The 24,500-nt window shown below is 42.1% G+C and overlaps 1 protein-coding gene across 3 annotated transcripts in view; it reads right to left on the bottom strand.

Annotated features, from left to right (window-relative positions):
- LOC122812185 (cAMP-dependent protein kinase catalytic subunit alpha) overlaps nt 1–24,500 on the bottom strand; it is a 1,510,797-nt gene that overhangs the window by 762,794 nt on the left and 723,503 nt on the right. For all 3 annotated transcript variants that reach the window (XM_044084507.1, XM_044084506.1, XM_044084508.1), the window contains exon 5: nt 21,458–21,540. In XM_044084507.1, the coding sequence (XP_043940442.1) occupies nt 21,458–21,540 (83 nt within the window). The remainder of the gene's footprint in view (nt 1–21,457; nt 21,541–24,500) is intronic.

Raw genomic sequence — 24,500 nt, 5'->3', positions numbered from 1 at the left:
AAGAGCTCTGCCAAGTATTCCAGGATGTTAGCTATGTTTACCAGTGACACATTTTCTCCTTTTGCAGTACTCCAGATGAGATATCTTTTCCATTTTGCTGAATAATTTTTTCTTGTTGAGGGTCTGCGAGCCTCCAAGATAATGTCTTTAACCCTTTGAGATAATTCTGGGTTATTTGTTCTCAAGCAATGTTCCAGGCAGCCAGCTGCAGTGTTTTCAGGTTTGGATGCAGGGTTTTGAAGTTGTTCTGTGTTAGCAGCAAGGGAACTAGGGGCAGAGGCCATATTTGTTCCCGAAACATACTCCTCAGTAATGGGTACCAATGTTGCCTTGGCCAGTCTGGAGCTATCAGGATGATCCTTGGACGGTCTTCTTTGATCTTCAACAGCACCTTGTGCATCAAAGGAAGAGGTGGGAATGCATATGCTGTCAGGTTGTTCCAACTGAAAGATAGGGAGTCCACTTTCCAAGCAAGTGGGTGGTACGTCCTCGTGCAGAATTTTTTCAGTTGGTGATTGTGTGGGGATGCAAATAAGTCTATTTCTGGTAGTCCCCATTTCCCTGTAATGGTTTTGAAGATGTCCGGATGCAGCATCCATTCGTGGGCATCCGTGGTAGTTCTGCTTTGGAGGTCTGCTAGAATATTTTCTTTTCCTGGCACAAAAATTGCTTGTAACTGAATGTTGAAGCTCAGGGCCACGTTCCATAGGTCCATTGCCATCCGGCATAGAGGGTATGAATGTGTGCCTCCCTGTTTGTTGATGTACCACATAACTGTGGTGTTGTCCGTCCTTATCAACAGTTGACCCTGTCGAAGAAATGGTCTGAATGTCTGGATTGCCAGTTTTACTGCCAGCATTTCCTTTTGATTTATGTGTAGGTGCAGCTGGTCTTGAGCCCATAAGCCTTGTATGCACTTGTCCAGCATGTGCGCCCCACAACCGAGGTCTGAGGCGTCTGTTGTGATGGTCTGGCTTGGTTGAGTGCTGTGGAAGGGCAGTCCTTTGTTTGATTGACAGGCCTGAGCCCACCATTGGAATTCTTGCTTCAGGCATGGAATCATTGGAATTTGGGTTTCTAGGCTGTGCTTGTGCTGAGACCATAAATTCCTTAGGTGCCACTGTAGCTTTCTCATATGTAGTCTGGCATGTGGAATCAATATTATGCAGGATGCCATGTAACCCAGGGCTTGCAGGACTTTTCTTGCTGTTAGCTGGTTCTGCTTTGTTAATGCCATGAAGTAGAGAGGGAGTTGCTCCTGTTTTTCTACTGTTAGGAATGCCATTTGCTTTGATGTGTCCAGCTCTGCACCCAAAAAGGTTATCCTTTGGGATGGAATCAGCCTTGACTTTTTTATATTGACTGTGTATCCCAGGGCTTGCAGTAGATGAATGACCCTTTTCAAGTCTTTTGTTAATTTGTTTTTGTTGTCCGCTTGTAACAGGCAGTCGTCCAGGTAAGGGTAAATTTGAATTCCCTAAAGCCTGCAATGAGCAATTACTGATGCCAGGCATTTCGTGAATACTCTGGGCGCAGTAGATAAGCCAAAGGGCAATGCTGAGAATTGATAATGCTCTGATCCTGCAAGAAATCTGAGGTATCTTCTGCAATTTGGTCGTATGGGGACGTGCAGGTATGCCTCCTTGAGATCTAGAGTTACCAGCCAAGACTCCTTGCCCAGCATGCGAAGAAGTTGCTGTAGGGTCAGCATTTTGAATTTTGGTACAATGAGGTATGTGTTTAAAGCGGACAGGTCGAGAATAGGTCTCCATTGGTTTTCTTTTCTTGGTACCAGGAAGAGTCTGGAGCAAAATCCTTGCCCTTGTTCCATAGATGGTACCCTTTCTACAGCTCTCATCCTTAGTAAGTGAGTTATTTGTTTTAGAGCTTCTGTCTTCTGATTTGGAGGTAGGTTTGGTGGTGGCTGGATCTGTGGCTGTACCTCGCTGGTTGTTAGCCTGCCACTGACGTCCCCTGTAGGCACCCCTGGATTGACCCCTGCCTCTTGAGCGCCTATTCCTGCCTCTCTGAGCTCTGGAGGTGTCTGGAAAGGACCAATTCTTGGAAGGCCAGTTCCTGCTAAATCTTGGAGGCTGGACCTGCAAGAAATCCTTGACTGTCTGGACAGATTTCGCTTTCTCTTCCACCTTCTTCAGCACCTGTTGTGCAGGGGAGCCAAACAAATTGAGCTTATCCATGGGAGCATCTAGGAGCTTTGATTTAACATGGTCTGGTAAGGACTGCTCTTTTAACCATGCATGTCTTCTGATCACTGTACCAGTCATGGCTGATCTAAAGGAAGCCTCCAGTGCATCATAGCCGCATTTTAAGGAATGATTACTGACCTGCTGAATGTTATGTACCATTTCCTGAACAGATTTTTTTGTCTAATGGTTCATCTGAGGACAGTTTTTTAGTTAACTGGTCTAACATAAATTCCTGATACTGAATCATGTGGAATTGACAGTTCAAGGCTCTAGCTGAAAGAGTAGCAGAAGTGTAAACTTTTTTACCCCATCTCTCTAAGGCCCTAGATTCCCTTTCAGAGGGGAGGGGGTTTTTGGCAGAGGTAGCTGCTACAGCCTTGGGTCCCTGGGAGATGGTTTCGGGATCTGCAAAAGGAGCCTTATACAAATGATAATGTGTGTCCGGAACCCTGTAGTACCTATCGGGCTTAGCAGGGGCCGGAGGAAGAGAATCAGGAGCAGTACAAGCATCATTAAATGCATCATCCACAACAGTAAGTACTGGAGGAATGGCTAAAGGCCTATGCTGTGGCAAATGCAAAAAGGTTCTAAGCCTTTTCCTAGAGTCTGAAAAGTCCTGGCCCTGCCATTGAAATTGTTCCCTCATAGCATGCAAGGTTTCCCCAAAGGAAAATTCCTCAGGCGGAGAGGCAGAAGGAATGGACTCTTCTGCATCAGAGTCCCCATAAGGAGAAAAAGGGCCCTCTGGAGGGTTTGAATTATCTGATTCATCAGAGGAGTCATCTGAAGAAACAGGCTCAGGGGGCTCTACTCTAGGCCTCTTCTCTGGAGGTGGGTGAGAGGCCCTGTCTGGGTGAGGTTGGGATCCCCGGATCAAAGAAATGAGATCCTCTGCAAGACTAAGCATTTGTGAACTAGAGCTAGGCCTGTGAGAGGGGGTCTTAGCAGGCACAGTTTTGGTAGTTTTTGCTGCTTTAGCCCTGGCAAAGGCCTTAATCGACATGGATGCAAGTGGCCTAGCAGCTCCACGTGCAGGGGTAGAAATATCCAAAGGGATAGTATCAGATAAATCCTGTGAACCTGCAAGAGCGGGTGTGATTTCAGAAGCAGATTCAACCATGCTGTATGAGGCCTCGGTAGGAGGTAAGCTTTCGGCCGAAGGAAGAACCGTGGACTCGGTTTCAGCCGAAACCGAGACACCCGCGGTTGGCTTAACCGCGGTTTCGGCCGAAACCGCGGACCGCGAATGTCGGTCCTTTTCCTTGCGCTTTTTAGATATTTGCGTAGTCGGAGTATCCGACGGCATAATGTAAGCAAAAGCGGGCGAAAACTCCTCAGCAAATTCCGACCGACGTCTAAGCGTCCGCCGGTTGAAAGAAGCACAGGCTAGACAAGCTGCTACGTCGTGGTCTGGGCCTAGACAAGGTAAGCAGTAAGAGTGGAAATCTTTATGAGGTATTTGTTTCCCACAAGTTAAACAGTTATTCACTTTTTCTGACATCGGCTGAGGCAAGAAAGAGTCCCCAACGGGGTACTTAGCTTTTTAGAATTCTTCGGTAGTAGTAATCTCTGGTTCTGACCGACCGGCACTTGCGAACAGCTTCTGCTTCAGGCGCCATGCAGCAAGAAAGACTGAGGAAGATGGCGTCGGCTGATACCTTTATACCCGAATAACTGCAGCTGTGACGTCGGGTGAAGTGCGACATCAGCCGAGGCCAGACCCAGACTTTGGAATCCGGCCGACCGAAGGGCTGCCTGACGACAGGACAACCCATTTGTAAGGACTGCAGATGCATCCTTGAAGGACATCTGTCTGAGTATCCTTCTTCCACGTTGCCCTCGGTTCTACCTGCAAATCCTGGTATTTTATACATCTACCTCGATGTACATAAGACACTAATCACTGCGTGTACAATTTCAATAATCAATATTACTTTTGTCTTCTTTTCAGGGACTACTATATTTAGATTTCTCACATTTATTTTTTGAACTGTTGGTAATGGGTGATCCCATGTCATATAAACTTCATCATTTTCTATAATGCTTTATGGCTCATGTTTCAATGCTTCTCAACTACTTCAACTTTAAAATCTTTGCACAATCCCCAGTGCAACAGTCTTGCCACATTATTATGCCTTTCAGTATACAGGCCTTCTGACATTAGTATATCACACCCAGCAATAAGATGTGCAACAGTTTCCAATTCTGTTTTACAAAACCTGCATTTGTCTGTTTCTTCCACATGTTCAATGGACTTTGTAAACCACAGTGTATGCAGTCCACTGCCCTGGGCCGCCAATATTAACCTTTTGCTTTTTGGTTTTAATTCACCTCTTCTTAACCATTCCTGCATTAGATCCTGATCGACATGAAGTTGTTCCAAGAGTTTTCTGTAATTGCAACTATATTTATGCATTTTCCACATTTTTGACTACTCATCTGATCCTTCACCTTATACTGTTTCTTTTGCCTTTTGGCACATTCAGCTGCTTCCTAATTTTTTATCTACATCTGGTCTGATTTCCATTCCCGCTTGACACCAGTATGATTCTGGTAAAACTTGATCTCCCCATGTTTTAAAACTTTCACTATGTTTGGATCTTGTGAAGTCAGAAGATATGTATGCAGTCCTACAAATGCAAATCTATACATGTAATCAATTTCCAGGAGGCCCATACCTCCTTCAGAATGGGAATATATAATCTTGATATACACTGATTTTTATAAATCATTTGATAAGCATGAAGCATTTTTATTGTTTTCCTGTCCAACTAATCCTTTTGGGGCCAGTATATCACCCCAAAACTGTAAGTTAGAACAGGAAGATCAAATTGGTTTATAGCTTTGACCTTGTACTTAGATGTCAGGGCTGTTTTTTGGTATTAATTTTAGTCTTCTAAAATATTACTTTCTACGTTTTATTCACATTTGTTCATGTTTTATTGTTGATCCTTCATCAGTTCACAAATACTTATAGACTCCCTCTTGCTCAAGTTCTTCTATACCACATTCCTGTCCCAAACTGATATTTTTTTGGCGCTGCAGCTTTCCTGCTTTAAATGTTGCTTTTGTACATTTATCAAGACCAAATGACTCTCATATCTGAGAAAGTCTGGACCACTTGCAGTTGTGCTTTCAGTTCCTCATCTGATGAACTATACAGTTTTAAGTCATCCACAAAAAGATGTTTTCTGGAAGCCAAATCCCTTAAAAAATGTCTGATTTTTCCAGTAAATTACTAAAGATTACATTCAGTCAATAATGCAAAACATTACAGGTGTAACTGTAACTCTAAAGTGATAGTCTACCTTGCTTCTTGAATCTCCTGCCATGCATTTTATACAGGCAAAACTGTGAGAAAGCTTAAGGAATGCATAGGTGAACACGTCCATAATACTAAAGAAAAAATCTGTGAAGCCTTGTTTCAACATTCTTTGAAATGTAATTAAGAGATTTTTATTTTTTATTATTGACAAAGTCCCCATGTATGAAAGGGGAGGTGATGATGAAAGTGCGTTTGAATACAAAGAGGTGTTGCAGCAACCTAAGTTAGATGCCACGAACGAACCAGGCATCAACGACAGCACTTCTGTTGTAGGTATTCTTAAACTGAGGGCTGGATCAGTTTAAAAAACACTGGGTCTATTGTGTGTGGCATTTATGACGTATACTTTTCTTGAGATGAATTTCTAAGTTCATTTTTTCACTTTTTGATTTTTTTTGTCATTAGGGACAAGTTGTGTAAAACTGCTAAATTTTCATTTCATTTAACTGATTATATCACTTTGGTTTTAATTAGGTTTTGTTTCTTTAAGAGGGAAGGCTTATGAATTGATTATGGAATCTGATGATATCATTATTTTAGCTTATTTAAATTATTTTTTTGAGTACTTTGTAACTGTAATGAACCTTACTGTGTTGCCAAAAGTGCTTATTTATGTGGTGATTAAACACTGCCGAACATTCTTTTCGTGTACCGTTTATTTTTTATTTTCTACTTTGGTTCAGTTGTCTTTTGTAATCGTACACAGACAGATAGCCTGGTATTTTCTTATGAACATCAATAAAATCCCTGGTCTAACAGAATGTATAATAATAATAACCTTCTACGCGATACTGAATATTCGACTGATACAGCAGGGGTGTGCACATTTTAAAAAGCTTCTTCCAACTTAAAGAAATTCATAGATTCTGGTCATCACATACTTCTGTTTTACCAACTCATATTTCTACTTGATCTCTCGTGTCAGTGCATTAGCTAATCAAAAGAATAAACAATAACTACCTTCAACCTAAAAAGAAGTATGATAAAAAAAAAAAATCATAGAATTTAACTGCATATACTTCAGACAAGACATCTGTAAAAATAACAGATGGTCTCATGGGTCACAGGATAAGTATCAGTTTTTGGCAGACCTACAACTGAGTACATCCTCTCTCATGTTCTAATCTGATAATTGTTCCTTGCTTCCACTCTTGAGGACACATTTGCCCTAAGAAGAAATGCATTGTGATATTTTCTGTTCTATGAATGAGTACATGCCTAGACACACAGCCCAGCAGTTCGCCCCAACCAATGGGACAAAAAACTTTGCAAACCAAGAAAAACAAAGATTTGATACTTTCACTTCTAACAAGTAATGTGTGTGAGCATACCAGTCTAACCTACTCTGCTGACGCAGACAAAGCCCTGACTAGGACCAAGGTGACCAGGGTTTGATTACCAGCTTTGGCACTTGCTGGAAGGGTGGGCATGCCCATGTATTTCAATGAGTATTTGACAAGAGGTCAAGGCCCAGAATCTGGGGTCACAATCCATGTTCTTTTTCATTAATTCATAATATTCATCATCCTTTAGAGTATACATTCCATTTAACAATGAATTACAAAAATATACCTTTGCAATCATCCTAACTTGTCAGCTTATTACCCTGTTTATAAGATAAGGTAATGACAGTGGGCAGAATATCAGTCTTGCATGAGTTTCTTTAATATTACTGGGACATCAATTCAAAGTTTTTGCCATTATTTTTATGTATTTATTTTTTTCGGCTGAAAACTCAGTTGTTTCCCACTCAGTCTCTTGTTCATCATTCTCAACTTTTTTAGTATTGCAATTTCCTCTAGCATTGTTGGCACTTCCTTAGATCTTCACTTCCTCATGATTGTTTTTTTTTTTTTCTCCTACCAACATTATCAGCAGTATAAGGGCCTGGTCATACTAAGCCAGTTTCAATGTTGGGCCTCAATTCAATAAATTTTTGGAGAGTTTAACTTTACATCCCCATATATATTTGTCATACTCTGCATATCTTTCCTCCATTCCACTAATTTACTATAATCCCAGAAAGTGTGCTCCCAACTTCCCCCTCTCTCCAGTATCATATTTCCAACATTTCCTTCCATAGTGGAAAAAAAACTTTCACCAGCCTACTTGGTGTATAAACATATCTGTACAGGCATTTCTAAGGATAATTTTGAAACGTCCTCAGGTTAGTCACTTATCTTGAAGGCATACATATTTCTTCAGACTTGTGTCATACAATTCCTCATCAGCTCATTCGATTTTTCATCTCTTCAACCTGTTGTGTTTAAAAATTGCCTACCAGTGTTTTATATAACTGACATATTAATTTTTTTTTGGATGAAGCTCCATCTATCCTAGATTCAATTAATAGAACTATTAGTTTAGGCCATTCATCTGAATTGGTTTCAGACCTCCTAACCTTCCTCCATTCTTCTCAAGAGAGTAATATAGTACAGCTCTACACAGCTTCCTAAACTAAATTCTCTTATTGCTTCCCAGTCATCAATATAGTTCCCTTAGAGGTTCATAGGTTCTATCTATACCTTGTATCAAGAGTCTCTTTTCAATGTTTGCCACATAACTGCTGCAGTGCTATCACCTTTTTTTCTTTTCCATACTCCTACTGCTGACAACTTTCACATACATTTTTCTACTCATTGTTTTGTTATATTAACATTATGTTGTACACACAGCTACCAGAAGCTTTGGTTTCATCCTGCTCTACTGCCTAGTATTCCATCCTTCTTCCTGCATCCTCACCATATCCTCCATCATTCCACTAGCTGTTGCCATTTTGGCATACACCTCAAATTCTGCAGGTTATAGAGGAATTTAACCTGAGGCTGTATAGTACGAATCTAGGTCAGGCATTCCCAACCCTTCTTATTCTTTTGGCAACTTCGCCATCTCCCATTTCACTCTTGTATATTTACTCCTTACCCCCATTAACTCCTCCCACTCTCTATCGACCATTTGCCTGACTTTCTTCTCAGGGCTCCCAAAAAAACTTGTCCCACATAAACTACCAGTAGCACCAGGAGAATCTTTACTACCTGCACTTTCCTAAATCCATCGTAATCGGCCTCCCACAGTTAATTTTCTGCATTATGCAAGTAGACATATTTCAGGTCAGAAGAGGCATATTTTGAGAGACCATGAATCAACATATCTGATACGAAATTAAAGTCCATGGAGGTATAGGGTCCTTTATAGGAGGTCTCAAGAGAAAGGTACCTTTCAGAAAGGCCCTGCAAACTCTTTATGCTGTGAGAGATGAAGAGGTAAAACTGACCAATAGTGAGGTAGCTAGAACCAAAAACTGTAACATAGAGGACCAAGTGGAGATGGGATCCAATCCCAACCTGATTGCCCAAAATAAAAACATTTCCATTTATTCTTGTAGATCTTGGGAGTAGAAGCAGTCTACAACATGTATTCTGGATCCCCTCAGGAGGATAATCAGAATCTATGGCCATTAATTGAATTGGAGAAACCACACAGTCAACATTAACGAGAGAATACCCAAGTGAGACTTGCCAGGCAGATGTAAATAGGAGATACAATTTGGGATTTATAAAGCCAGGTTTGCTTCTTACGGTTAGGTCACAGCACCAGGAACCAAATTTGTCTTGGCCAAAAGGGGACTACAAGGACAACTGAAGCCTTGCACAGGAATGCTTTCTGCAGAAACACTACAACTGTAATAGGGAAAGGCATAGAGTAATCCAGAAGGCCACAGATGGATCAGAGCTTCCCTTGGGGCATGTCCCAGTGGTGGGAGTAGCTGCTCTATTTGGTACTACTCAGAGATAAAAATGGAAGTAGCAAAGCTCGCTCCAGCAGTGAAATATCATTTGAGCTAATGATAGATTAACTCAAGAGGCATCAAGGGACATCATCTTAGCATGTCCACTACATAGCAGGTTCAACCTAGAATGTGCATTACTACAAGAAAGTGCTGTAAGGACATTACTTATTGCCACACCCTTACAACTTCTTGGCACAGAGGGCAGGATCCTGCTTCCTCATCACCTACTGATGAACCACACCACTGACATGGTCTGCGTGTACAGAAATCACACCTTGGAATAGAGAGTCCCAAATGGCGGGCACCACAAGAAAGACTCTCCACATCTCCAAGCTACTGATGTGATGATGGGCCTCTAGGTGGGTCCACATACACTCAACATGCCTGCCTTAAAACTCCCTCCCACAACACAGGAGGAATTTGTGGTCATTATGGCCTTCGGAAGGCTGATGAATGGTCTTCTTGCTTAAACTATGGGAGACAGCATCCACTACTACAAATACTGCCTGCAAATGGAAGACAGTCGAACTGAAGAGTTCACAGCATCTGCTGATGGACACCAGTGCACATCCAATGTCCACTTTAGTCCCTTTATGTGAAACTTTGCATGGGGTACCATTTGAATACATATTGCCAACAAAATGAATACTGTCCATGCATGCAGAATCCCACCCTGGGATAGGAGTCCTGAAAAGCATGCAACACTAGGACTGCCCTCTTCTCTAGCTATTGATGTGATGATGGGCCTCTAGGTGGGTTCATGTACCCTCAATATTTCCACCATGAAACCCTCTCCCACCTTGAGAGGAACAATTTGTGGTTATTTTGGCATTTGGAAGGATGATGAATAGTCTTCCTGCTAAAACTATGGGGGAAAGCATCCACCAGTCCAAATGCTGCCAGGTCAAATGCTGCTCAATAGATCTTCAGGATCCTGACAGTAGATGCTGTGAATTCTATTTACTGACACCACTGCACAGCCAAGGTGCACTGTAGTACCTTTATGTAAAACCTTGCAAAGGGTACCAGTTAAAGAGGGGCTGCCATCAATCCAGAAGCTTTAGGATTACAGATGTATGTGGGGTTGTAGTGGTGTAATTTTTTAGGATTATGGTTCTTGGGATCAAGAGTCAGTTCTCTTAATGTTTTACAATGCTCAACTGTGTATCCAGATGGTACCCTATGAACACTGGCAGTAGTGTACTGCCTGTCACAACTTTCGGTGTATCTCTGGCTTCAGTATGGAATGAAAAGCTAGTAACTGCATACTAGACATTCATCATTTCCTTCAGGGTGACATTTCTTTTGCCCCTAGACAGCAGAAAAAGCTATTTTCTACTGCTACAGTACACAGCATAGACGAAGAACCACAATGATTAATTTTGACTGAAAATCCAATACCAGCATTTTAATTCTGGTATGCAAACAGCGCAACTGGTGTGCCTCCTCCTATCGCATTGCTGTGTATAGCAAGATTTAATAAAGATTTTTACAAATATGTGTAACATTTTTGACCCCCCCTCCCAAAAAAAAAAACTTTCTTGGTTTTAATATTAGTTCATACATTTTAATTATGTACTCTCGTGCTATCAGCACAGAAAGAAAATTTACTAAAAATTCTCCATTAGCTTTCAGTGGCAAAAAGACAAAAAAACAGGTTAAAGCTTTGAAAGAGCAGCTGTCATACTAGAACTTTCCTATACTGTCTGAAACCAGGCACTACAAGCATTTTATTTCACAACAGTCTTGTGTTTAGTAATCTATTTGTATGAATATAAGATTAGTCTATTCTTCTACTTCAAGGTACTGGATCAGAAGCAATCCACTCTAAAGTCTGCACATTTTGAGAAGATTGTGCAGGTACCGTTAAGCACCGGTCTCGCCCTCAGAAATTCATTTTCAGTAATGTGAAGTGCTAGGTATTAATAATCACACTTAAGAGTCTTTTTCCCCTGCAATGCATAAAGGTGCTTAACTTGGACAACAAAAATGAGTCGGTCAAATTATGACATTTCCCAAAATACTAACCAAAGGTCAACAGTCCATAAAGAAAAAAATAACCTGACTGTCACTGTCATATTTCTGTCCAAAATATCTTGTTCTAAAGTTTGCCCAACTCTAACTGCATTTGAAAATGCTCCTACGTCTAACTGCAATTGCAATAAGATCGTAGGAGGTTACTAGGCGAACATCCCTAGAGCTTTTTTAAGCCTAGCCATTCATGTCCCAATTTTCCTGGTCATCAATACACATGGACTGGAATGGCTTTGGTATATGCCTGTGCCTTAATGCATTTGCAAGCTACCCAGTCCATAAGGGACACAAGCAACAAGCCAGGGGAGAATTTGGGATTTCCCATCGATTGAGCCAAAGTCCATTTGAATAGGCTTCGGGAAGAGCTCTGCTTTACATGTATGGGGAGTCTTTTCCAAAGAAGGGATATTCTTTGACATACATACCTGTTCCTGCAAAAGGGTTTTATGTCGCAGACGAGATTATGATCCTTCAATTGGGTAATACTAGTGCCATTTGTTTTGGGAATGTGATCCATCAGAGTTGGATTGTAGAATGTCTTCCAGGTTAGGTATAGATCGCCCCTCTGTAGCAGCCACAGCACAACAGGCCTTTGAGGTGGTCCTCATAAGACACATTAATTACACCCTCTTTTCTTTTAGTAAGGAACCTATGTGGCTGCACCAGCTGTTGCAAATGCCTGGTAAGGTACATGCTGAAAAGTGTACTGTACTTATTGGTCTAACGAGGGCTGAGAAAGTACAGTTGTGTACACTTAACATAAATGTAGATGTTCGACTGTATTCACTGTTGCAGTCATCACACTTGGGTTACCTGCCTGCAGGTAAGCCCTCAGCTGGCCCGAATATCAGAGTCTTGGGATTTCTGCGTCGGATGCTGTCGCCTCTTCCATGACGTCAGGTCGTCAGGGGTATAAAACATGCAGCCGATGCCATTACATCAGTTTTTCTTGCCCCAGATGTCAGGAGCCCCCCAAAATAGGAAGCTATTATATGGTGTGGAACACCTCCAGTAAAAAGTAAATATCCTTGCCATAAAAGATGGCCATAAAGAGGATAGGTAGAAAGGATAGAGAAAGCCAGGGGGCTGGAGGGAGGGAAACCAGGGCTGCAACAGTGAATACACTCAAACATCTACATTTATGGTAAGTGTACACAACTGTACTATGTTCTTCGTGTTTCACTGTTGCAGTCATCACACTTGGGTTGTTTCCCAAAGCTGAGGAAGGGTGGAGGCAGTCAAGAAGTGTTAGGGGTGACTAGTAGACCTTGTAAGACTGCTGTGGCAAATTCAGCTCTGGATTTAGAAAAAAATAGGTACGTAGTAATGCTTAGTGAAGGTGTGTATAGAACTCCAGGTTGCAGCTTCCAGGATGTCCCTGGTAGGGACTCCCCTGAGAAATGCTGTAGAGGTTAAAGTAGCTCTAGTGGAATGAGTTCTGATCCCCTGTAGGGTAGGTTTTCCATGGTGCTTGTAGCAGAAATGTATGCAGTGTGCTATTCATATGGAAATGGTTTGCTTCGAAATGGCCTTGCCCTCTGCCCCTGTAGCAAAGCTGACTAGCAGCTGGTCAGATTTTCTGAAAGGCTTAGTCCTGTCAAGGTAGAACCTGAGCTGTCTGTGCATGTCCAGGGAGTGCAGGATCCTTTCCCCTTTATGTAGAGGATTAGGGAAAAAGGTTGGCAAATGGATGGATTGGTTTAAAGACACACTGGATACCATGTTGGGCATAAAGAATGGGTTAGTCCTGAGGGAAACCCTGTCAGCATGGAAAATAATGAAGGGTTCCACTGCCGTTAGTGCCTGTAACTCAGAAACTATTCTTGCTGAAGTATCAGCTAGAAGTAAGGCTGTTTTCCAAGAGAGGACTTTTAACTCTGCTGAAGCAGCAGGTTCAAAAGGGGAAAGTGTGAGCTTTTCAGTACAAAGATAAGGTCCCAGGCCGGGGTGGGAGCTCTCCTAAGGGGCCTTAAATTATTAGCTCCTCTCAGGAACTGTTTGATGAGAGGGTGAGAAAAGAAAGGTGGCTCAGTATGATAATGAGCTGAGATGGCAGAGGCATGAATCTTAACGGATGAAAAGGATAGGCCTCTGTGGAGCAGCTCTGCTAGGTAATCAAGGATTTGAGGTAAGCTGGGCACAGCTGTGTCCTTTTCTTGAGACTGACTCCAAGAACAATATCTTTTCCACTTTTCAGCATAGGATTTCCTAGTACTAGGCCTTCTGGCCTCAAGGATGACATCCAGCATCTGTTTGCTAAGGGATGCTGGTGGTGTATTCAGGGGATAAGCCAGGCTGCAAGGTTTAGGGTATGCAGCTGTGGATGCACAATTTGTCCCTCCTGCTGAGACAGCAGGGAAGGTGTCTGATGTAGGTGCCAGGGTGGCACTGCTGTCAGACTGCATAGGAGTGGATACCTAGTGCTGGTGCGGCCAGTCTGGTGCAATAAGGACTGCCCTTGGCCTGTCCTGCTTGATCTGGAGTAGTACTTTTGAGAGGAGGGGCAAAGGAGGAAAGAGATAAATTCAGAGGTTTTCCCATGTAAAAGACAGGGCATCCACCTTCCAGGCTCTGCTGTAAGGGTTCCTGGTGCAAAATTTGCTCAATTGATGGTTTTGGGGGAGGCAAAAAGGTCCGTCTTTCTGTGTTCTCCCACCTCTGGATAAGACGTTTGAATGAGTTGGGTTCCAGTTTCCACTTGTGAGGGTCCAGTAGATTTCTGCTTAAGTCATCTGCCACTGAATTTTGCTTGCCTGGCAAGAACTGAGCTTGTAGGTGCACTTGGTTGCTCAAGCCTGTGTTCCACAGGGCCATGGCTAACCTGCAGAGTGGGTAAGAATGAGTTCCCCCCTGCTTGTTTATATACCACATAACTGTAGTGTTGTCTGTCTTTATCAGGAGCTGTCCCGGAAGGATAAGGTATTTGAAGGCTGTCAGAGCATTCTGTACAGCTAGCATCTCTTTTTGATTGATATGCAGGGGAATTTGTTCTGGGCTCCATTTGCCTTGAATGCATTTGCCTGCCATGTGAGCCACCCATGCATAGTCTGATGCATCTGTTGTCAGGGTTTGGGCGGCGAGGGGTTGAATGAAAGGAAGTCCCTTGCTGTGGTTGCATGCCTCTGCCCACCAAAGGAACTCTGCCCTTAGACAAGGTATGATAGGAATCACTGTTTTCAGGTCCTGAGAATGTTGACACCAGAGACTTTTTAAGTATCACTGAAGTTTCCTCATATGCAGTCTTGCACATGAAATTAGCAGAATGCACGAGGCCATGAACCCTAGGGCTTGCAGTATCTTCCTTGCAGATAGCTGGGATTTGGTGGCCATTAGTTTGAAGCAGTTTGTCAAATGGACCTGCTTTTTTGGAGTGAGGAATGCCATCTGGGAAGTTGTGTTCAAGCTTGCTCCCAGGAATGCAATTTGGTGGTTGGGCACCAGTTGTGATTTCTTTTTGTTGATGGTGTATCCCAGTGAAGTTAGAAGTCTTTTTACAAATGTCAGATGCTGAAGTAGCAATTCCTGACTGTCCGCCTGAATCAGGCAATCGTCCAAGTATGGGTAAATTTGGAATATTTCTCTGCCTGCAGTATGCAATGGGTGGAGCCAGGCACTTTGTGAATACTCTGGGCCCAGTAGATAAGCCAAAGGGAAGTGCAGAGAACTGATAGTGCATACAGCCTGCCCTGAAACATAGATATTTCCTGCAAGACTCCCTTATGGGGATGTGCAGATAAGCAAGTCCAGGGTGACTAAACAGGTATCCTTGGCTAGCATAGGAAGAAGATGTTGTAGTGTAAGCATTTTGAATTTTGGGACCACCAGAAAGGTGTTGAGAATTGATAGATCCAGGACAGGGCACCAAGAGCTCTCTTTTCTGGGCACCAGGAACATTCTGGGAGTAGAAACACTGTCCCCTTTGTTCTACTGGAACAGGTTGAAAAGCCAAGATATGGAGAAGGGAAAGTACTTGCTATTGTGCCTCTGCCCACTGGTTTGGAGGAAAGTCTGGCAACCCGCTTGGGGTTGGCAGTGAGTGAAAGTAGAATCTCTATCCCTGGGATACGATGTTTAGAACCCAATAGTCCCGATTAATGGACATCCAGTTTTTTGCATGAAGGGCGAGTTTTCCTCCTAGGGGTGCAAGTACTTGGGCATGGCTGGGAAGAATAATTGGAAAGTTATTGTGAACTTTTTCCATAAGGGGTGGCTTACCACTCTGTTTTTGAGGTGGGAACACTCCATTGTTTAGATCTCTGCATACCCTGTTGACTGTAGTCTTGGTGGTCTGTTTCCCCTGGGTTTGGACTGAAAAGGCCTGGGAGGGACTAGAAAGGACCAGTTTTTTGAAGGCCAATGCCTATTGAATCTAGGTGGCTGCACCTGTAAGAAATTTTTGACAGTTTGCATAGATTTAGCATTTTCTTCCATCTTTTTAAGAACTACTTCTGCTTTTGTGCCAAACAAACGATCCTGATTTAATGGAGCATCTAGTAATTTTGCTTTGACATGGTCTGACAAGACTTATTCCTTCAGCCAAGCATGCCTTCTCAATACAGACCCAGTGACAGCAGCCCTGCAAGATGCTTCTAAGGCATCAAACCCACACTGCAAAGTATGTTTACTAACTTGGTTTGTAGAATGCATTAACTCTTGTAAATCTTTATTTTCTGCACAATCTGGACATAAACTATTTTTTGTTTAATTAGTTAGGTTCATAGGTAGGTACTAGGCTATCTGCCCGAGGGCATTTATAAGCCTAGCCAGAGTGTCAGCTTTCGCCGCCCCATTGATCAACTGAGCCTCTGTCAAGAAGAGCCAATGAAGTGATCCCAGGGGTGTATTTTCTGTTACCCATCCACTCGTCAAGGTTTCTCTTGAACAGTGTTAGTGAGGGGCTCTAGCTAATGTAGTCAGGAATTTTGTTCCAAAGCATGGGGAGAGTCTCTGTGACAGGAATCTATCCCTCCAGCATGTTCTATTTATTTTTGTGGTGAGGTTTAGCTCACTAGAGCAAGTGGCTCGCAGTGACTTGGATTTCTTTAGGTGGAGCATGTCCATCAATTCTGAGTTGGACATGGCTTTGTAAGTCAGGCAGAGATCATCTCTGAGTAAGCAATATTTGACTGAGTACAGCTGGAGTTTTTCCAATCGGGCTGCATAGTTCCATAATATGTTGCTGGTACTTCAACCTGTGTAAGTGGCAATTCAAAGCCCTGATGGCAAGAGTTGCAGAGGTACATACCTTCTTACCCCATCTGTCTAAAGCTCTAGAATCCCTGTCTGAAGTGGTAGGGTTTTTGGCTGTAGTAGCCTTAATGCCTTTAGGTCCCTGGGAAATGGTCTCTGGATCCACAGTAAGATTCTTAAAGAGAAATTTGTGAGAGTCAGGTACTCTGTAGTACCAGTCAGGTTTTCTAAGAGCTGGTGGTAAAGTGTCAGGAGTAAGACTGGATTCCATGAAGACATCATCTACAATATCCAGGACACGGGGTATAGCTAGAGGCCTCTGCTGAGGCAAATCTAAACATTCCCTGAGTCTCTTTTTGGACTGAGGATAGTCCTTGCATTCCCAGCGGAAATGCTCTCTTAAGGTATGCAAGGTTTCACCAAAAGAAAAATCCTCTGGAGGGGGGCAGGGGGAATGGATTCCTCTGCATCTGAATCCTCATAGGTAGATAAGGGTATGTCCTGGTAATCAGAAGGGTCAGAGTCATCGGACTCCTGGTCTGCAGAATCAGAAGGAAATTCAATTCTTTGTCTTTTAGCAGGGGAAGACTGGCTTCCCCTAATTACAGTAATAAGGTCTTTAGCCATTCTAAGCATTTGTTTTTGTGGCATGGGAGCTTGAACATGCACTTTGGATGTCAGTTTTCTAGGCATAGTTGGAACTCTGGGCCTAAGAAACTCGGTAGTTTCAGTTAAAAATGAAATTGTCGGTTTAATATAACTATCGGTAGGTCGGAATACACCCTCAGAAGCCGGTGCCTGCACAGCGGCCCCGGACCCATCCAAGGTAGAGACATCTGCAGGTTCCATAGTCGAAAAAGCATCTCGCAGCATACCAGACTCCGTATGGGTCTCAGTAGAGACCTGCGCATCTGTAGAAGCAGGTATCAGGGGCTGCGAAGGCACCTCACTGAGTATCGGCGGACTGGCTGCTAGCTTAATGGAAGTGTTGTCGGCAGTTTTGGACCTATGCGGTCTGTGTCTGTCTTTATCCTTGCGTTTTTTCGGAAGATCGGTAGTCGGATGGCTTATCGAAGCCATTTCAGAATACGGAGAACGAGAGCAAAAGAATTTAGTGACAAAGATAGCCTGACGACGAATGGTTTGGGCGTTGAAAAAGGCACAAAACCGACAGCGAGGGATGCCGTGGTCTGGGCCTAAACAGGTGATGCAGTAAGAATGAAAATCTCTGTGAGGTATTTGCTTTCCACAGGCAAGACAATTGTTAACTTTTTCTGACATCAGTTAGAGCAAGAAAAAAGGATCCCCAATGGGGTACTTAGCTTTAGAAGACTTCAGGTTTGAAACTTGAAAAACAAAAATTTCAGGAAGCAGCCAACCGGCACTTGTAAACTGCTTCTGCTTTGGGCTCCTTCACGGGAAGAAAGACTGATGTAATGGCATCGGCTGCATGTTTTATAACCCCGACGACTGGACGTCATAGAAGAGGTGACGGCATCCGACGCAGAAATCCCAAGACTCTGGTATTCAGGCCGACTGAGGGCTACTTGCAGCCAGATAACCCAAGTATGATGACTGCAACAGTGAAACACGAAGAACATCAGTGTCACTATGATCTCCTTAGATCTGGATGCTACGTCCTTACCTACAAATTGTGCCACAAAGAAGGATTTTCTCACCACCATGGATGTATGGTAATCAACTATCAACCTGAGTTTTCAAGTCCCTTACCACTGGGTGTTCCCTTAGGGGAGTGGTATCAATGCTGTAATTTGCACGGGTAGTCATCTTCCCAAAGGGTATAACTATGCCTTTTTTTGCACCGAGTTTTAGGACAGGGTCTGTAGTTCCCTGGGTCTGTTGACAGTCCCGCGTTCATGTAGACAGGTGAGTGCTGCAGTCCTCCATTTCCTAGATGTGAAGCCGTTCTGGAGGCTGTGTTCAATAGAAATTCTAGTTGTTATGACAAGTTATATTTCAAGCTATTTAGAAGGCATCCTGGGATATTATACGGACCCACTGATGCACTGTTTTAGCTTTGGAGAGAGCAACAAGGACCTGGTCTTTAGTGATAGCTGGAGAAGAAATGGTAGCGGGCATTTCCTGGGGGTGATGGGGGGAGTAAAATGTATCGGCCTGCAAATTTGCTATATCATCTGGCTCTGTACAGGGAGTCCCACTTACTATTAATTCAGCAAACTGCTGGGTGCTCCCCTTAAGGTTGCATACATAACTGAAAAATGTATTATGGTCATCCTTAGCCTGGAAGGCTATTTTGCCTCAAAGTTGGCTTTGATGGACTTGCTTAGTTCCCCAAGTTGCTTGTTGAGACTGATGAGGGAAATTTTTGTCTGCTGGGCATAGTTCTTCCTATTGGACAGGATTTTTTTTCTTTTGGTGTACAAACTATACTGAGGATTTATCAAGGGGGCTTGTTTTTGAAGTTTAGTCCTAAGTTAATTTCAGTTCGGCACTGCTGTTTCCTTGCAGTTATTTATATAATTGTAGAGAGCTTCTATAAAACACTTCTGTGTACCCAGTGTTCTCTGAGTTTAGGGGTAAGGGCTTGGAATTCAGCTATGCCATTGCTTAACAAGTAGTAGTCAGCCTTGGAAGAGTTCTTAAAGGTTCAGGTGTTTGCTGGGAGTTCAAACTTCATGTTTATTTCAGGGGTGACTGCTGTGTGATCTGGTGCGACCAGTAAGAGCATTACAATTGGGAGGAGAGTGCAACATTCCCTTTTATCTGTGAGTATCAGACCCAGAATATTACACCCCTCGCTGGTGCAGAGACTTGCTGTTCGAGGGTGTCTGCATTAACAAAATCCAGAAATCTTTGAACCTGCATGTTAGTGGTTGTGTATGTTTTCCAGTTTATGGAGGGATAGTTGAAATCACTCAAATATGGTTCTGGGCAGAATAGAGAGCGACTCCAGTACATTCAGATATGTGCTAAGGTTATCCTGTGTTATAGACAGGGATCTATAGTCAGCAAGGATATAGTTGTTGTGTCTTTCGGCTTTTCCAAGTTAGGGGTCGCCACAGCGGAACTCCGGTCTGCTAATGATTGGCAGTTGATTTTTACGTGCTGAGTTGCCAGCCCTAACGCACAACCTTCAACGAAGGTATGCCCATTCATGCATGTCTCCATGCTAGCAAGGATATGGTATGGCACTTTAAACCTAAGAATAGTTGGACACGGAGTAGCTCAAATATGTCATATTGTTTGACCAATCCTGAGGTGTGCTTACTTTTCACATAGATCAATATACTTTCTTCTCTTGTCCCTTTTCTTGTGTGGTACTTAGTTTAAGTGTGCAGAAAACATTTTACCCTTGTACTGCCGTATTGCTTTCCGTAGCTTCAACCCACATCTCAGTAACTGCACAGATGTTAACACACTCCAAGGTAAGATGCTCTTACAGGGAATGGAGCTTCTTGTTCAGACTCCTGGCATTAAGCAATAACAACTTTAGTTTATCTTAAGTAGAACTTATGTTGGAAGGTTTATCAGATTGGCATTGCCTAAAAAAAGGCACTATTGGGGATGAATAACGTTATGACCAATAGCTGAAAGCCTAGTGGGGAGAGGTGCAGACATTCCCTGTTAAAGCAGCGTGGAATGTCAATCAAGTCCTCCCAAGCTGGCAAATATTGGACCCCTAAGAATGACACCAGTGACCAGTTTACTTCACTTGTCTACCCTTGTTCTCACATACAGAATAACCAGCAGCTCCCAGTTAAGCAATACCTCAATCTTCCTACTTCCAAGCTAGAGCTACTTTCAGTCTATTCCATGTGTTCTTGAATTCTGCCACATTTTTAAATTTGGCACCCATTCAGGAAATCTATTTCAATCCTTCGAATCCATGCCTATGAAAAGTACTTCTTAACATCACCTGATTCATTCTCCCTGAATACTGCACTTCTCTCTGCACTTACCAGCTCTCTTACTCCTCTTTGGAGAAACGTTGCCATCTTGGTCTTAGCTCTGCTGTGGCTCTTACTTATTGTCATTCTCTTCTCCCTACTTACACTCGTACATCCACCCTCTCTGATACCATAAGTTTTCTGGTGTAGACTTTATACTATTTTGTTGCCATTCTATACATTCTACCTGCTCAACAGTTCTGTAGAAGTAGAGTTTTCTACTTGCAGTACTCTAGACAGCCATCATCACTAAAAATCTGAATTTAAAAAAAAATTGCATCCCTGAACTGTAGGAAGATTCCTTCCTGCTTTTTTATTTTTAAACACAGACTACCTACTTTTACATCACAGATATAGCTGGGCCAAGAGTCTGAACGGTCACAATTCGTTAAATTCTTATGGTGGGAATCTATCCTAAAATAAGGGTGTCACACCACTTTTACATAATGGGATACAAACAACGAATGACCACGTCTCTGCTGGACACACCGTAAGAAAGCTCCTTACACAAATGTAGAGAAGAGATCCTACCTGGCCACAGGTAACAATCTCCCTTCCTGGAAGGACAAAGCAAAACATGATACAGGGTAAGGGATACAAACTGGCAGCAAACAGAGGAAAAGTGAAATTGGGAATTCAGAGAAGAAAGATGTTCTCAATAACCAGACATCTCTAACATTGGTATTAAAGACAAATCTCGTGTAATGTACATTAGGTCCCACGTGTTTGAAGGAGACTGTAACAGCTTGACTGATCATAATACTACTACAGAAGCATGCAAGGTTGATGTGAACCCTGCAGAAGAAAAGGCCAAAAGAGACTGGGGAAGATGAGCAAACACCATCTCAGGAGTAAACAGGCTATGTTACAACTCATGAACAGTCTTACATACAAGGACTACATTAACAGAAATATTAGCTGCAACATTAAGTGTCATTTTCTCAACGAGCATATCACTGTTACTGCTATAGGAGCTACTTACCTAAATCGCCCAATCCTCCGTAAATGGGAGAACATCTCACCACCCGGTACATACTCCATAACCATGTATAAATTTGAATTGTCCTACAAGAAGTAGAAAAGAATTATGAAGATTCCATCAAGCTATACAAAAGTAACCAGTCCTTTAATGTGCAATCACAATTACTTTTTACTTTCAGAACATAACCTGACCCTCAGGACGAATCAAAGTCTTGTGCACAAGTCCACAAGGATTTTATTTTTTAAACTAAGTGCAGCCCAACATCTCACTTTTATGAGGAGTTAACTAATCCACATCTGGCAACAAAAACAAAGGGGCCCAGCACACACTGCATTTTACAGGGATATAAACGTGTATTTGTTTAATCAAATTTTTAAAAAATGCATATAAAAAAGCAAGTGCTCCGCCAGGTAGTCAAAACATACAACGAAAACAAAGTAGGTAACTGCATACAAAAGAATCAAATTAAACAATATGTACAATAAATAGAAAATAAGTCCCTCAAGTATAATATCTGTGTACGATATAAAAACTGTAGGTCCAAGTTAGGACAGGTCTATGATAATCTGATGTAAAATTAGCCACAAATTTTTTTATGCCTTAACTTTTTTCTTGAATGCTTGCACACATTTAAATACACAGGAAGAAAAATCTACGTAAGGAAATCCCTTGCAGTTTAGTCTATTAAGTTGATATATAGAACTTTACTAAATAAGATAGAGCTATAAACATGCATTCTCTCTACTTTTAAAGACCACCAGAAAATTTAAGATGCACTCCTGCTACGAAAAATTGTGTGTTAATATCAGAATTACGTAGATGTTTAGAAGATTTAGGTTTGAAATGTTCTGAGCTGCACAAAAAGCAGGAAAAAAAACTTCAATCAGATGCTCTCTCACTCATTTTTGTAGAAACAAAGAAAGGTTTAGAAAAGCATCCACTTTCCTAGAGAGCAAAGGTATTTAACCAGGCGATGAAAACAGTACCTGTGCAAAGACATGAGTGTAAAAGTAAAATCTGTAGACAGAGATTGTTACAAACCTTAAAAGTTGACTGATAATCATCAGTCATGACACTTGGCAAATTTTGAGAGACAAATAAGTGGCAGCTGCCACTCAGGTCTGACAGACCATGACAAAACATGACCCCATACATCTTCCACTTCCATCTTACAAAGGAAGCCACATAGTAGGCCATGAAGGAATTAGCTATTATAACACATGCTCTACATGACGCATACTCGGTGGGGTGCTGGGTGGAGAAATCGTCCTGCTACAACAGCCTCTTGCAAAGATCTAATGTTGCAGAACGTTAATTAGGTGTCCTGCAATCACAAGAAGGCGCTTGCAACAAGTAGAATCAAAAGGAGAAAATTCCATACAGCGTTCTTATTTTAGTACCGAGAATGAAGGCAGAAGAGCATGAAGATATTCCCTGTATATTATATTCCCTATAATCACCAATACTTTTTTTTCCATTTATCTGTTGTTTTCACCTCTCTCTCTCTCACATCTAATCCCCATATCTCATAATGAGTGTAACTGATAAATTATATTCTTTTCCTCCCAATTCCTTTGTACAGAATAAACCACAGGATACCATCTTATTACAACTAACAAACCACAGGATACCATCTTATTACAACTAATAAACCACAGGATACCATCTTATTACAACTAATAAACCACAGGATACCATCTTATTACAACTAATAAACCACAGGATACCATCTTATTACAACTACCTCTCAACTTAAAGATCAATGGACACTGTCTACTCTGTTCTGCTCTAAGCAACTCCCTTAAGGCCCTCAGAATGCTAAAAGGTATCTTTACAATGTGTGCATTTTACCGCTTCAGGTTTATATTTTATGCCTGTATAATGACAGTTCATCATGCAATTTCCAGTTAGCCACTTAACCCAGTTCAGGACTGTTGGGAATATGAAGCATGAGAACACATTAGGTGAAAGGAGAGAAACTAAGCCATTACAAGATGCAAACACACAGGTGCAAAGATGGCATAACCACCTACAGGCAATTTAAAGGGTTATCAACTCACCCACAGCACACCACCTTGGGCCTATGAGAAAAAAACACAAAGCAACTAGTAAACACCATGACAATAAAGGGAAGATGTACACAGAACAGAAGAACAAGCACTGTAAAGCAGCAAAACTAAATGCTGTGCCACTGCGCTGCCCTGTAAATGGTGGTTTCCTAATTAAAGCTGCAATATTTTTTTTTATTTGGGGGGGGGGGGTAGCTTTAGGCTCGAATTACAGCAAAAGGAAAATGGTCCAATCCCACTAAACTCAACAAACAGTAATAATAATAATAAACTACAGCAAGCTCTCTTAATGCTACACAAGTAGCATACATTCCTACACTCTACATTTAAGCACAAACTCCATTCCTTAAGCAAGTCACATTTTAAACCTTATTTGTTTTTCTGCTCCCACACAGCAACTTTGAGTTATGACCAGCAGGGCTATTATGCATTTCATCTAACCTTTAACAAGCGTAGCAATGTATACACAATACTAAACATGTGATCACAAGGACCACAAGGTGCCTAGCCAGATACACCTTTAAGTAGACACAGACAAAAATTCTTGCCATTCTTTCCAAGCACTTAATAATGCTTCTCTCTCAAATCAAGCAGGCTGTGTAAATTTGGGTATACCCATTCATTCATCAAGACTAGCCTGAAGAGGAGTACCACTTATATCACATCAGTTGGGAGCAGCTTTTCCAAGGAACACTGTTATGCTGCACATTTCTGCATTTAGCTTGACACCAATTTCAGTATATATTCTACCTTTGATGGAGCAGTTTAGTATCAGAGAAAAAGAGGATAAGAATGCAGCCAAAGTCATCAGCAAACTTGGCCAGCCACACTTCTGGGATACTGGCTTGGATGTCTGTAAACTAAATGGTCTTGCCACTAACACTGCAGGACTGGGTCTGCATTCCTTCAACCCAGTACCACAGGTTTCTGGTGTATGGTCATGGCCACCAATTACTCCATTTCAGAAATAATAT

Source organism: Protopterus annectens, chromosome 9.part0 (genome assembly GCF_019279795.1).
Source record: "Protopterus annectens isolate FY-2018-M chromosome 9.part0, PAN1.0, whole genome shotgun sequence".
Taxonomy (NCBI): domain Eukaryota; kingdom Metazoa; phylum Chordata; order Ceratodontiformes; family Protopteridae; genus Protopterus; species Protopterus annectens.
This window is presented reverse-complemented; position numbering and strand designations above follow the sequence as displayed.